This window comes from Miniopterus natalensis, chromosome 9 (genome assembly GCF_054644295.1).
Source record: "Miniopterus natalensis isolate mMinNat1 chromosome 9, mMinNat1.hap1, whole genome shotgun sequence".
NCBI lineage: Eukaryota > Metazoa > Chordata > Mammalia > Chiroptera > Miniopteridae > Miniopterus > Miniopterus natalensis.
In genome coordinates, this window is record NC_142089.1 from 12,748,931 (window position 1) to 12,761,804 (window position 12,874).

The 12,874-nt window shown below is 53.2% G+C and overlaps 1 protein-coding gene across 1 annotated transcript in view; it reads left to right on the top strand.

Annotated features, from left to right (window-relative positions):
• The first annotated feature begins 1,286 nt into the window (after positions 1-1,286).
• Positions 1,287-12,874, top strand: part of PADI2 (peptidyl arginine deiminase 2) — a 39,513-nt gene continuing 27,925 nt past the window's right edge. The window contains exon 1 of the mRNA XM_016219459.2: positions 1,287-1,378. Within this exon, the coding sequence (XP_016074945.2) occupies positions 1,287-1,378 (92 nt within the window). The remainder of the gene's footprint in view (positions 1,379-12,874) is intronic.

The window sequence follows — 12,874 nt, forward strand, 5'->3', positions numbered from 1 at the left end:
GTTCCTGTTCCCAGCAAGGACTACTTTCATGTGGCTGAATTATCTGAACAGGCTGTGATTTGGCCTCAGAGCCTGGAAGGGGCTGGGATAAGGGTGGGAGCTGGTTCAGACCCCAAGTGGATATCAACCTGAACCTCAGCATCCACAAGACACAAACAGATGTCTGCAGTGGCACCCTCTAGCACCATCCTTTGCCCAGTGACCCAGCCAGAATGGTGCCCCCTCACTGTCCCTCCACTGGAACATCACAAACGCTGGTTAGAGCAATCCCTTGCTCTCCAGCCCCAGCTGGGGTCTACATTGACCCTCCTTAGGGGCACCTCCATCCACGGCAGCCAGAATGTCCCTTTTACTTCCACACCTGACCACTCCTCACTGAGGAAGCCAAGCCAAGGCTCCCATTGCCCACCCACCAATGCCTGGGCTTGGCATTGTAGTCCTGTAGGCTGCTGGGTTCCCACTCCCAGTTCTCCCTGATCTGATTGTTGGGCGGTGGAGGGGGTGCCATGCTGTATCTGACTTCCTGCCTCTGCTCAGGCAGCTCCCTCTCTTCCCTTCCCTATTTTGCAAACACCTCTTTAAAAAGGCTCAGGTCCCAGCCTGGCCGGTGTGGCTCAGCGGTTGAGCATAGCCCTATGATCCAGGAGGTTGCGGTTCAATTCCCCGTCAGGGGACATGCCCGGGTTGTGGGCTCGATCCCCAGTTTGGGGTGTGCAGGAGGCAGCAGATCAATGAATCTCTCATCATTGATGTTTCTCTCTCTCCCTCTCCTTTCCTCTCTCTGAAATCAATAAAGATTTTTTTAAAAAATAAATAATAAAAGTCTCAGGTCCCGGAACCCAGGCTAGGTGAGAGCACCCACTCCCTCTGGGCTCACACCTACGGCAGCTCCGTATCTGCATCATCTACCCCACAAGGCTGGGGGCGCCCGGAGGAGGTCCTGGCCCCGCATCCTGGCGCCCGGCAGGTGGGCGCCCACTCAAAGTATGTTGAATAAAAGAGTAAGTCAGACGCGGAAAGGAGAAAATTGGCCTCTGCTGATCTTATCGTGGCCACAGGGGGACGCTGAAGAGTTGGGGGGCGTGGTCACGTGTGACTGACGGGCCCTCGGCCCACTAGGAAAGAAGCCCGCAGGCCGCCCCGCGCACGCCCCGCCCACCGGCGGGCGAATAAGGGTGCGGCGCGCAGCGGCCCGCGCGAGCGGCTGCAGCGTCTCACCTGCCACCGGGGCTTTGCACCGACCTGGACGAGCGAGCGCCCGCGTGGGGCCCGGCGCCGCGGACGGGATGCTCCGCGAGCGGACCGTGCGGCTGCAGTACGGGAGCCGCGTCGAGGCGGTGTACGTGCTGGGCACGCACCTCTGGACCGACGTCTACAGGTGAGCGGGGCCCGCGCCTTGGCCCGACCGCCTCGGACCCGGGGCTCGCGGGAGACCTCGGCCTCAGATATCCCGAGACCCTCCGGGGACTCGGGGACACGGACAGCCTTGCCCCAGCCCTAGTTGCCCTTCAGCCCGCGCCCAGAAATCCTAAGAACCTCACCCAGAAACCTGACAGCCCCAAACCTTGCGTCAGACTCCCCAAGATCCTGAGACCCTCCCAGACACCCTGACAGCCCCAGCTCCCTCACTGCCTCTTTCCCAGACCCCTCCCCTGCACCCCAGTCTTTGGCCCCCTCCAGCACCCAGGGCGACCTCAGCACCCCCTCAGGTTCCCCGCCATCCTCTCCCCTTTCACTTCTCCACTCTCCCCTCAGAACCACCCTCCTCCCTTATGCCCTCCCTTTCCCCCCAGCCCACCCCTCACCCCACTCCCAGATGAACTGAGCTTCCTCGGGGATTTGCTGGGGAGCTGCCCTGGGGTGGAATCTGGCCCTGGGGGTTGCTTAGGCTCCGGTTTCACCCTGTGGGGGCTGCTGGTGGCTGCCTGTCCGCAGACACTGGCTGTGGGCTCCATGTCCCCAAATGCCTTCCCTTGACTTCACCCTGGGGTCTGGGAGGGACCTTGTACTACCCGGCTGAGGGTGTGGAATTGGGATCTTTGTCAGAAGAGTGCCCCTGATTCAGGACCCTGCTCCCCCCCCTTCTCCTGTGGGGTGCAGGATTTCTGAGACAGCAGAAGGTGGGGTGGGGGAATTGAGGTCAGGACCCCACCACCACTTCCCCCAACCCCCAGGAAGCAGCCAAGTCCAATGACCCATCTCCCTATAGTGTGTGGGGTGGACCTAGCGGAGGTGTGCCTGGTGTAAGTGAAGAGGTGGAGAGTCCAAGGTAGGACCATGCAGCCTTCTATTCCATCGGCTTGAAATGTCCCCCATTGCCAGGGTGGAAGGGCAATGTGCTGAGAGAAGGGAGCACACAGGACTGAGGTGGAACCCCATGCTGATAACTTTGGGTGGGTCCCCTAATTTACCTGTGCCTCGAGCTGAGCTGGAGGTGCCAATGTGACTTATTGCTCCCAAGTCATTGTCACCTGGAGCACCCAAACCCCATCCCTGTGTCTTCCCACACACCCTCCCCAGCCCATTCTCTCTGTCCCCTTCAGTGGCCCTGGCAACACTGCCCAGCCTGTCTCCTGCTGCCTCCTTGGCAGGCATTGGCCACGAGGATACCATCAAGTCCTGAGGGCAAAGGGCCCCGTCACTGTAGACCAGGAACCCTCTCCGCTCATCTGTCCCCGGCCTCAGTTGTCCCACATGTAAATCTCAGAGATGGTTTCTGACAGTCATAGCACAGCAGTGGTGTGTGGTCCAGTCCTCAGTGGCCTGGGAGAGCTCCTCTTCTTTTCTCACCCCCGATCCTAAACTGGGCACTGCCAGGGAGCCGGCCAGGAGCCAGGAAGCTCCAGTCTCTAAGCCTCTGCTGTCACCATACCCGCCTGCTTATTCACTGGGTACAGCCTGCAAGGCTGGCAGGGTACCTCCAGTGGGGGGTGGGGAGTAAAGAAGGAGGGCATGCTCAGGCCCCCTGCCCTCCCTCTGTCTTGGCAGAGAGAGACCCAGCCCTCTTGGGGGCAGGGAGTGTGGGAGGTGTGGACTCATCTCTCTAGCAGGGGGCAGAGTTGTATCCTTTCCCAAGAAACCAGCCATAGCCAAGACGACCCACACCTCCCACCTACACTTCACTCAGGACTCCCCACCGGCCCCGAGAGAAGTGCAGTCTAGACCAGCACTGTCCAGCAGAAAGAGAATGCCAGCCACCAACAGAACCACAAGTGTCATTTCAATTTTCCAGTAGCCACGTTTTTAGGTTAAAATAAACAGGTGAAATTAATTTTAGTAATATATTTTATTTAACCCAATATATGCAAAAATATTAGCATTTCAATTCCTAATCAATATAACAATTATTTATTAGGTAGTTAACATCCTCTTTTTCATATTAAGTCTTTGAAATTCAGTGTGTGTTTTATACTTACATCACATCTCAGTGCAGACTAACTACATCTGAGATGCGCCATAGCCTCCTGTTCGCTGGTGGCCACTGTACTGAACAGCGCAGGCCTCTAGCAGGGTTTCTCATCCTTGGCGCAATTGCATTGTGTGCCAGATAATTTTTTTATGATCGGGGCTGTCCTGTGCATTGTAGGATGTTTAGCAGCATCCCTGGCTTCTAGCCCCGAGATGCCAATAGCAGTCCCCCAGCTGTGACAACCAGAAATGTCTCCAGGTAATGTCAGCAGTGTCCTGGCAGGAGGACAAGATCACCTCGAGTTAAGAACCACTGGGCTAGGCAAAGGAAGCCCCTTCTGGAACTAAGGAGCCTGGGCTATTACTGCTTTGGTTGCTCCTATATCTGTTCTGGTAGGAGCTCCTGTCAGTATTAATAACAGCAGGGGATATTAGTGAGCTCTTGTGAACCAAATGCATTATCTCCTATCTTCCTCATCATAGACCTGGAGGTCCTGCTGGGATCAACCCATTTTGTAGATGAGGAGAGTGAGGCTCAGAGATGAAGCCATTTGCCCTACCTCACATAAAACTCAGATCCAGTTCTTTCTGACTCAGAACTCATACCCTTAACCTCCACTCTATCCTGTGTGACCCTAAAACTAGCAGGTTGAACTGGATGACCCTCTCAGCCTGTGTCTCTTCCACCCTCCACCTGAGCCATGATCCCACTCCCCCCAGAGACTCCACCCACCTCCATTCGACTCTCCACTTCCCACTGAGTCCTTCCTGACCCAGACACAGGTCCTGGCTCAAGACCCTATGTGATGCCACCCAAGTTCTCCAAAGACACACCAAGGGAAAAGGCCTGGTCGACCCCGGGCCCAGTTAGTGAGGGACTGGTATCTTGACCCCTCCCTCCTTCTGGGCCCCCCTTTCCTGAGATGCACACACAGCTTCTCTCCCCTGCAGACACAGCAGGGGCCTTGCCTTCCTCATCTGCAGCAGACCCTGTGGTCCGCCCACCCTCTTCCAGCAAAGCTCGCCCTTTGGGGATGGGTACCCTGACCCAACCGCATTCTGAGCACTAGCTATTCAAGATGCACAGAAAGCAGGAAGTGTGATTCTTTCTCTGGAGATTTACGTTGAGATAGTTGTTAAAGACACTTGCTGGTTCCTTCTGCTCTCACGTGTATTTATCTTGGTCTAGCATGTGTATGCCTTGTGTACACAATCTCTTTACCTGGCAGTTGCAGTTGCAGTTGCTTCTTCACTGGGACTGCCCTGGGTCCCTGTCTGATTCTGGTGTCCCACATTGGTTTCATCACCTCTGGTGAGTGATGCTTTCCCTGCGCTGGAGCCAGGGACACCCGTAGAGTCTGGAGAGACTGGAGAAAGTGCAGCCTCAGAGTAAAGTGACCGGTGATCACACTGCCTGACTCTCCCACTGACCCACAAACTGGCCATGGACACAGCTTCTCCTGTCCTTCCTCCAGCTTCTGCATCTGTCCAGGGGGGTGACAATTCCCGATTGGGCAGCTATCCCTTTGTCCCTGGTCGAGTGAGGGCAGGATCCGTATCCTGAGGCCTGCAGGAGCTTCAGGGCAGAGATGACCGTAACAGTTGTTTCTTGCCCATGCAGGGCAGTCTCCTGGTTACATTTGACCTCATGATGAGCCCAAGAGGTAGGATGTGGTGGTGATCCCTGCCCCCTTCCCCAGGAAACCCCAAGGCAGAGGCACACCAGTCACTTTTCTCAGCAGGGCTTGCCCCTCACTCTCTGGCAGAAGACAGGAAGAGGGTACCAGGGCGGAAGTTCCTAGACATTGGCACAGTAAAATACTGGGGAAGCCGGGAACAGTGCAGATAGGTATCACGTTCCCATCTCACTCCCTTGAGTCTCTCCCAGACTTTCTCCCTCTGTCTCTTGGTTGGCGTGTTTTAGAAAGTATCCTTAGGACAAATGCCAGGGAGGGTCTAAGATCCAGTCTGAAATGATGGAGACTTGAATTGCCATGGCCTCCCCTCCCCATAGAGTGCCAGGCCCCTCCTCACTGATGTTTCTCCTGCCAACTCCCCCGCAAAAACTCCACTCCAGCCACATTGGCTTTGGGATGCTGTTAGCCCTTGAGTTCACCAAGCTCATTCCCACCTCAGGGCCTTTGCAGGTGCTGTTTCCTCTGCCTGGAGCACTGTCCCCCCACCTCTCCAAGCCTGACATTCATCTATCAAGACTTAGCCCAAATGTCACCTCCACCAACATTTCATGGTGCCTTTCCCCAAGCCCCAAGCACTCTCTGCCTCACTACTGTATTTTTTTTTCCTTTGCAGATCTTATTATTTACTTAATATCCCTAGCTAACATTTATTTGACACCTCTTTTGATCCAGGCAGCCTTCTCAGCATCTTGCATATTCATCTCATGCATATTTAATAATTTGCATGCGTTTAAAGTTCACACCGCCTTGATGAGTTAAGTACTATTATTGGTCCCCTTTTACAGTCAGGGAAACTGAGGTAAGGAACGTTTGTCCAAGATGACATAGCTGGCAAATGGTGGCAGTGCAGAGCCCAGGCCCCTGACTGCACTGCCAGCCGGGCTGCCTTTGGGGACTTGTGCTTTAGGGGTGTCCTCCTCCATGCTCACTGCCTTCCTGGTCCCCGTGCCCCTCCAGCCATCAAGTCAATGAAGGGTTTCTTAGTTGCATGAATGAATGAATGATGTGCGGCCTGTGATGTGTGTGGACTGGCCTATCATCGGGCTGAGCTCTTCACCCCCAGCCTCAAGGGACAGGCACCGTTGGATGGGCCCGTGGAAGGTCAGGGCATGTGGCCGAGCTTGGCCAGAGCAGCACTTGCTCCTGAGAGAATGATGATAGGAGGAATCAGGCCAAGTCAGGTGGCCCCATAAATCAGAACAGCACCCAGAGCTCTCAACCCTAAATAGGAGGCCCTGCCAGGAGCTGCTCCAGGGTTCAGGTTTCAAGCTAATTCTCAGAGAGCGGTGAGGTCCTAAGGAGGACCACGCACCCTGTGGTTCGAGCCTACAGCCTCCTGCACAGCTGGGGTCCCCAAGAACATTTCCTTCCTACCTTCAGGGCCCTGAGTCATGATGGGAGCGCAGTGGCAGGGGCTCACCCCAGTGCCCACCCCCCAGCTGGACAGGCATGCCTGTTAAACTTTGAGGGAGGCCAGCTTGCAGAGGCAGCTCTCTCCTGCCCAGCCATGCCAGACCCCATGCCCAGGAATTTTGACTGGTCCAACCCTCAGTCATTCACCCAAGAGCCCACAGCCAGAAGCCAGCCTTTGCTGTCCCCTTTCTGGGCCTCTGACCCCCACATGAGAAATAAGTAGGGGGCTTTAGAGGTTCTGAAGAGCTTCTCATTCAATGCTCTCCTGAGCTAGGTTGCCACTTACCCACCCCCCACCAAGTGTCCCTTCCTGGAGAACCTTTAGAGCAGACTGTAACCTATAGATCCTCTCCCAGGAAGGGAACAGCCAGGCCTGGAGCTCACCTCACACTCTGCCATTACTGTCCCCGAGACCCGGAGCAAGTGTTTGCCCTCTGTGAGTCTCAACATGCTCATCTGTAAAATGGGATGGCATTAATACAGGCCTCATGGCGTTATTGAAAGGATGGACTGAGATCATGTGGGCCAAGGGCTTGGAACAGTGCCTGGTACCTAATAAATACTTATAAGTAGTTATCATGAGTTAGTATTGGGTTCATTATATATTATTAAAACAAATAATAATGAGATATGGCCTCAAAAAGTTCATAATGCTCATGGGAGAGAAATGTTGAACAACATTTGTTAAGTGTTGTTTGAGGCACCAGCAATGGAAGGGAAAGATGAGTCCTGACTGATGGGATCAGGGAACACTTCCTGGAAGAGGTGGCAACCATGATGAAGAATGGACAGGGGTTCATAGTGTGACCAGGATATGCTACATAGGAGTGAACGTACCCAGCAGGAAAGTTGGGAGACGTCAGGGCTGAAAGGGCATAGTTTAATTATCCTGGAAGATAAGGCCAGAGAGTCAATAACCTCAGACCTGGGCTTTGAATGCCAGGCTCAGGCGATGGGCTTTGTTCTATAGGTAGTGGGGAGTCATTGAAGGTGACTGAGGAGAGAGTAACCATAGATTACATTATTTCTTCCCTACCAGGGCAGCTGGAGGCACCAGTGCCTAATGAGAGAGGCTGCTGAGGTTACCAAGCAGAGAAAGAGGCTGGCTGAAGGCAGACATCATGGTTGCCTCAATGAATCCCTGTCTAGAAGCAGCCACCCATTTCACAAATCCAGCCACCACCATGCCAGTACTGAGACCTTGCCTCCCTCCCCTTGAGGTTGCTCACCTGGTATTGCATGCTAGGCTGGCACCCACAACTGCCCTCAGGCTCCTGCAAAGGCCTGAGGACAGGATGTCATACTCAGGCTGCCAGGAGCCAGGGCCACTGTGCAGCTGAGCCCTGGCTGGTGTTAATGAGTCTCAGGTCAGGTGGACAAGCTGAGAGAGCCGGATGCCAGCGAGGAACAGGCATGTCATGCCCAGGTTGGGCTGAATGAGCTGTGCAGCTCTGCAAAGCCACACTGGTGACCTCCCCACTGACTGGGTACAGACCACAGAGACTGGGTGGCTTCCCAGCACTTGTGAGGCTAGGCAGATGTTAAGTCACCAAGCCCAGAATTCCCTGGGGTTGGGCTTAGTGAACATCCCTCTTCTCTGTCTGACGCTGCTTTCCAATCTTGCCCAAAGATCCTTTGACGCCCAACCGACCAGCCATTTCTCTCCATTTCCATGGCCACCACCTGGTCCCAGACCACCATCACCGCTCACCTGTATAGCTGCAGTCACCTTCTCGCTGGTTCCCCCACTCCCAGTGTTGCTCTCCTGAAGTCCATTCCCCACCCTGCACCCTGCGTCATCTGTCTACAGCGCAGAAACAACCATGCACCCCCCCCCCCCCCCCCCAGCTTTGAAGCTTTCATGCTCTCAGGAGAAAGGGAGCTCCTCACCACTGCCTGGCCCTCTCCTCCCGCCACTCCCCTCCCCTCCCCTCCCCCTCGCCCACAAACTCCAAACACACAGGCCTCCTTCCAGTTTCTCTAACACGCTGGCAAACGTCCACCTCAGACCCTCACCCCAGCTGTCCTTGCCGCTTGGAAAGCTCTGCTCTGCTTCCCCTCCTCATTTTGTGCAATTCAGCGGTTCTCAAACTGGCCCCCAGGCCAGCAGCATCAGCATCTCCTGGAGGTTGCTAGAAATGCTTCTTCTCATTCGCAATGTATGTGTATATCACATCGTACACTTCAAATATATGCAATTATATTTGTCAGTTGTTCCTCAGTAAAGTTGTGGGGGGAAAGAAATACAGTTTCTTAGGCCCCAGCCCAACCCAGCTGAATCAGAAACTCTGGGGACGGCCACCAACCTGTATCTTAACAGGTCCCCCAGGTGATGCTGATACGTGCTCAAATTTAAGAAACACGGGTCTGATTAATTCTTGTCTGTCCTCCAGAATGGAAAGTTTAGATCTTGGCTCAAATGCCACTTCTTTCAGGAACCCTTCCTTGACTGGGCCTCATGGCACGCCATACCTCTCCTTTACAGCAATTACTACAGATGTAATCACACAATTAATTGTGTAATTCATTGAAAGTCTTTCTCTTCCACTAGAATGTATGCTCCATGCGCCTAGGAAATATGTTTTTCGTCAATCTACTCCCAGCACCTAGATCTGTGCCAGGCACATAGTAAGTGCTCAATGAACACACGCGGAGTGAATGACGAACGGCATTGGCAAGCCCTCCTCTTCCAGCTCTTCCTGCAACAAATACTTATACTTACTGTACGTCTATACTAGGCCAGGTGCTGAAACAAAAGAAAAGACAGCCCCTACCTCCAAGGAGCTAACTGCCACAAGGGAAAATAAACATGGGGACAAATCAACTGAGTTGCATCTTCAAGTAGAGATGGACAGTTGCCAGGCAGAGAAGTCAGGGAAAAGTATTACAGGTAGAAGGAACAGCATATGCAAAATGCATGGTGAAATGGAACAATGCAGGGAGTGGAGAGGTTGGAAGGAGTTGCAGACAATGAGGCTGGACGGTCAAGTTGAGATATAGTAGTTAAATGCCACCGAATGAATTCCAGGCTAGAGTTTGGATTTTATTGCATGGGTAGGCACTGAGGAGCCACTGCGTAATTTCAAACAGGCAAGCAACCTGATATCTTTTCTTTTAGTCACTCCAGTAACAGAGTTTGAGAAGCCAAGAAGTTGGCTGCATTCGTTCATTTATTCCCAAAGTATATATTGAGTATGGCCATGTGCTGGGCGCTGGGATACAGTAGTGGGCAGAGCAGATGTGGCCCCGGGAACGGGCAGCCTGTCCTTCCGTCCACACTATGTTTATCTTTGCTTCTTTCCCATAAGCAGGAGATCACAGCCACCTCCAACACCCCCACTCTCTTGCCCTCGATACTGTCCTAGGCACCCCCGCGCAGTCTCCGGGGCAACAGAGATGCCCACAGCCCCTGGCTCTCGGGTTTCTGCGGGGGATTCTGGGGAGGGAGGCAGCCAACAGGATCCACATGAGACAATGGGCGCCTTTGTTGCTTCTGCCAGGTCCGCTCCAAGAATAGCTGTTTGCTCAGCTCCAAGCAGGGCTGGTGCCGCATAATGGTAGGGTGTGGGGCCCTGGAGCTTTAGTGTAGGCCAGGCATTAACCCCCTGAGCCTCTGGGGCCTCCTCCAGTTTCTCACTGGGCAGGAGGAAGGAAGGTGGCAGGAAGCATCACTTACAACTCTATTGTCAGTCTGGGGCCTAAACCATCATCCTGCCCTGTGAGTCTCTAAAGCATTTTTTTCTGCATAGAGTTGTATGCAGAAACCTAGTATATAAAACCAGATGAAATAGCAGCGGCTCTAGTTGAAGTGGGGATACAGCAGAGAGAGCCCTGGCTTTTCCGAACTTCCTCCCCACCCCTTCGCCTAGGACCTTCCCCCTTTGCACTCTCCAGACTCCAGCCACCTCTGACCTGGTCCCATCTACTAACATTTAGCATTTGATGAAACAGAAAGAGGAGAAGCGCCTTTCTCAAGGCCACCCAGCAAGATGGTCCAAGCTGGGACCTGCGCTAGAGGAATGTTTCCCAGAGGAATGAGCCCACGATTGCCTAAGCTTTTGTGATTTTTACCAAAACCATATTTCACCTATAGTGCTATTAACACTTTTCTTTAAATCAACTCACATTTTTCTTCTTTGTTGTAAATTACCATAATGGCAAGCCTTCATCAATTGCCATAAAAAGATAACACATTTAATAAATACATACATCTTTTAAATTGTTCAGTCGCCCGTGCCACCTAAAAGCGTCTTACATGTGTACCCACGCCTCCCTTTGGGAATTGCTGCCTGGTGCCTCTAAAAGGCTCACCTCTGTCCTGCTCAGCTCCACACTCATGGTCCCCTTAGCACATCAGTAGCAAATTGGGCTCAAACCCACATCTTCTGCACATGTACCCCCAGTCCAGAGATTTTTGCTTAGACTCTGCGCTTCTCCTGATGATGGATGTGGACAGAGAGCGGTAGGCCACGGCCAACAGGTGTCCAGCCTCAGATGGGCCCAGTGTTCCCATGAAAGGCTGAGGAATTTTAGTGGCTTTGGCGCTTCCTTATGGAGCTCCTTTCCCAGCAATGAGCATGAGCTGCCAAATCCTTGTCCACTCTCTCCTGCCAGTGCCCAAGACCAGTGGGCTTTGCTAGGAGACCCTGTAGCCTGGGTCCTGGGTCAGAGACCCTGCATTGTGGCATCTGCAGGTTCACACAGCCTTGGCCATCCCAGGGCTCTAACCACCAGACAGCATTGCTGAACATCTATACCAGTGGTTCTCAAACTGTAGCCTCTGGGCCAGCAGCACCAACAGTTCCTGGAAACACAGTAGAAATGCAAGTTCTCAGACCCCACCCCAGACCTACTGAATCTCAAACTCTGAGGAGGGGCCCAGCAATCAGTGTCTTAACCAGCCCCCAGGTGATGCTGTTGCTGCTGCTGAACTTAGAGCCATTGGTATAAGTCTCTCATTCAGCCCTGGCCACTGTTCACATCTTCAGTCGCACCAGCCACACCTCAGTCCTTCCAGCTCAGGGATGGGATCCACAAATCTGCAGGCTTAAAATAAACCCTGAAGATTTCAACAGCACCCCTGATGATTCTGATGCCCAGCCACGGTGGAGAACTATTCCAGAACCCAGGAGCACCAGGCTCTCAAAATAGTAGATATGCCCTTGAGGCAGACACGTGTCCCTAATGTCTTAGTCCCAAATCCCATGAGAATCCCACCTAAATCCCTCTGAGTCCTCTTTGACCTTTGGGAACCTTTAGACCATAAGCTGGATTTAGCAAAACCATCAGCCTTGGGCACCTTTCTCCCCTAGTATCTTTGTCCTTCCTGTTACCTCCCCTTACGCCAGTGTCTTAGGCAGCTTGAGCTGCTATAACAAAATACCATGGCTGGGCGGCTTAAAGGCAGAAATGTATTTTTCACAGTTCTGGGACTGGAAGTCTGAGATCAAGGTGCCAGCATAGTCAGGTTCTGATGAGGACTCTCTTCCTGCCTTGCAGCCGGCCGCCTTCTCACTGTGTGCTCCCATGGCCTTCCTCGGTGTGTACGGAGAGATCTTTTCCTCTGCTCCTCTTCTTATAAGGCCACCAATCCGAGGACCTCATTAGGACCTCACTCTAATGACTTCATTTAACCTTAGTATCTTCGAAATGGCCTATCTGCAAATACAGTCACATTGGGGGTTAGGGCCTCAATATGCGAATTTGGGGGAACACAAACATTCAGTCCACGGCAACCAGATCAAACCTGTCAGTTTCCTGCCCTGAAATCCTTGATGGCTTTTCAAGAATTCCGAAAGTATTTCCCTTTCCATAGAAACCCACTCTGGAACACCAGGAATGACTCTCAGAGGAGGGGATTCCAGGCTGTGGCAGGAGGAGGGATCTTTGTGGCAGAGCCAGCCCTCCCCTGCCCCTTGAGAACCCAAGTTCCAGGCTCCATCCCTGTGCAAGCCCAGCACTTTAATGACCGCCTCCTGGCCTTCAGCTGAGTTGTCCTAGCCTCCAGCTCACATACCAGATATGGGGTAGGAGACAGGATCTAGGCTTAGAGCTGCCTTTGAAGCAAATTCATTCCTTTGCCTGAGCCTCAGTCATCCACCCCTCCAGTACCACATAGCCCCCAAAGCTGGCTGCCACCAGAAGCACCAGGAAGCTTGTTGAGAATTCAGATTCCCAGGCCCCACCCCAGAACATTCTGACTCTGCAGATTCAAGATTGACCTAGGAATCTGTATTTTTAACAAGTGCCCTCTTCACTACTGGGCAATTACAGTATAGCTGGGTCCTTTAGAGTCCCCCAGGGCAGACAACCTAGGAGGGTGCTTGCAGCCTCCAGGAGCCTCTTCCTGAATCTCC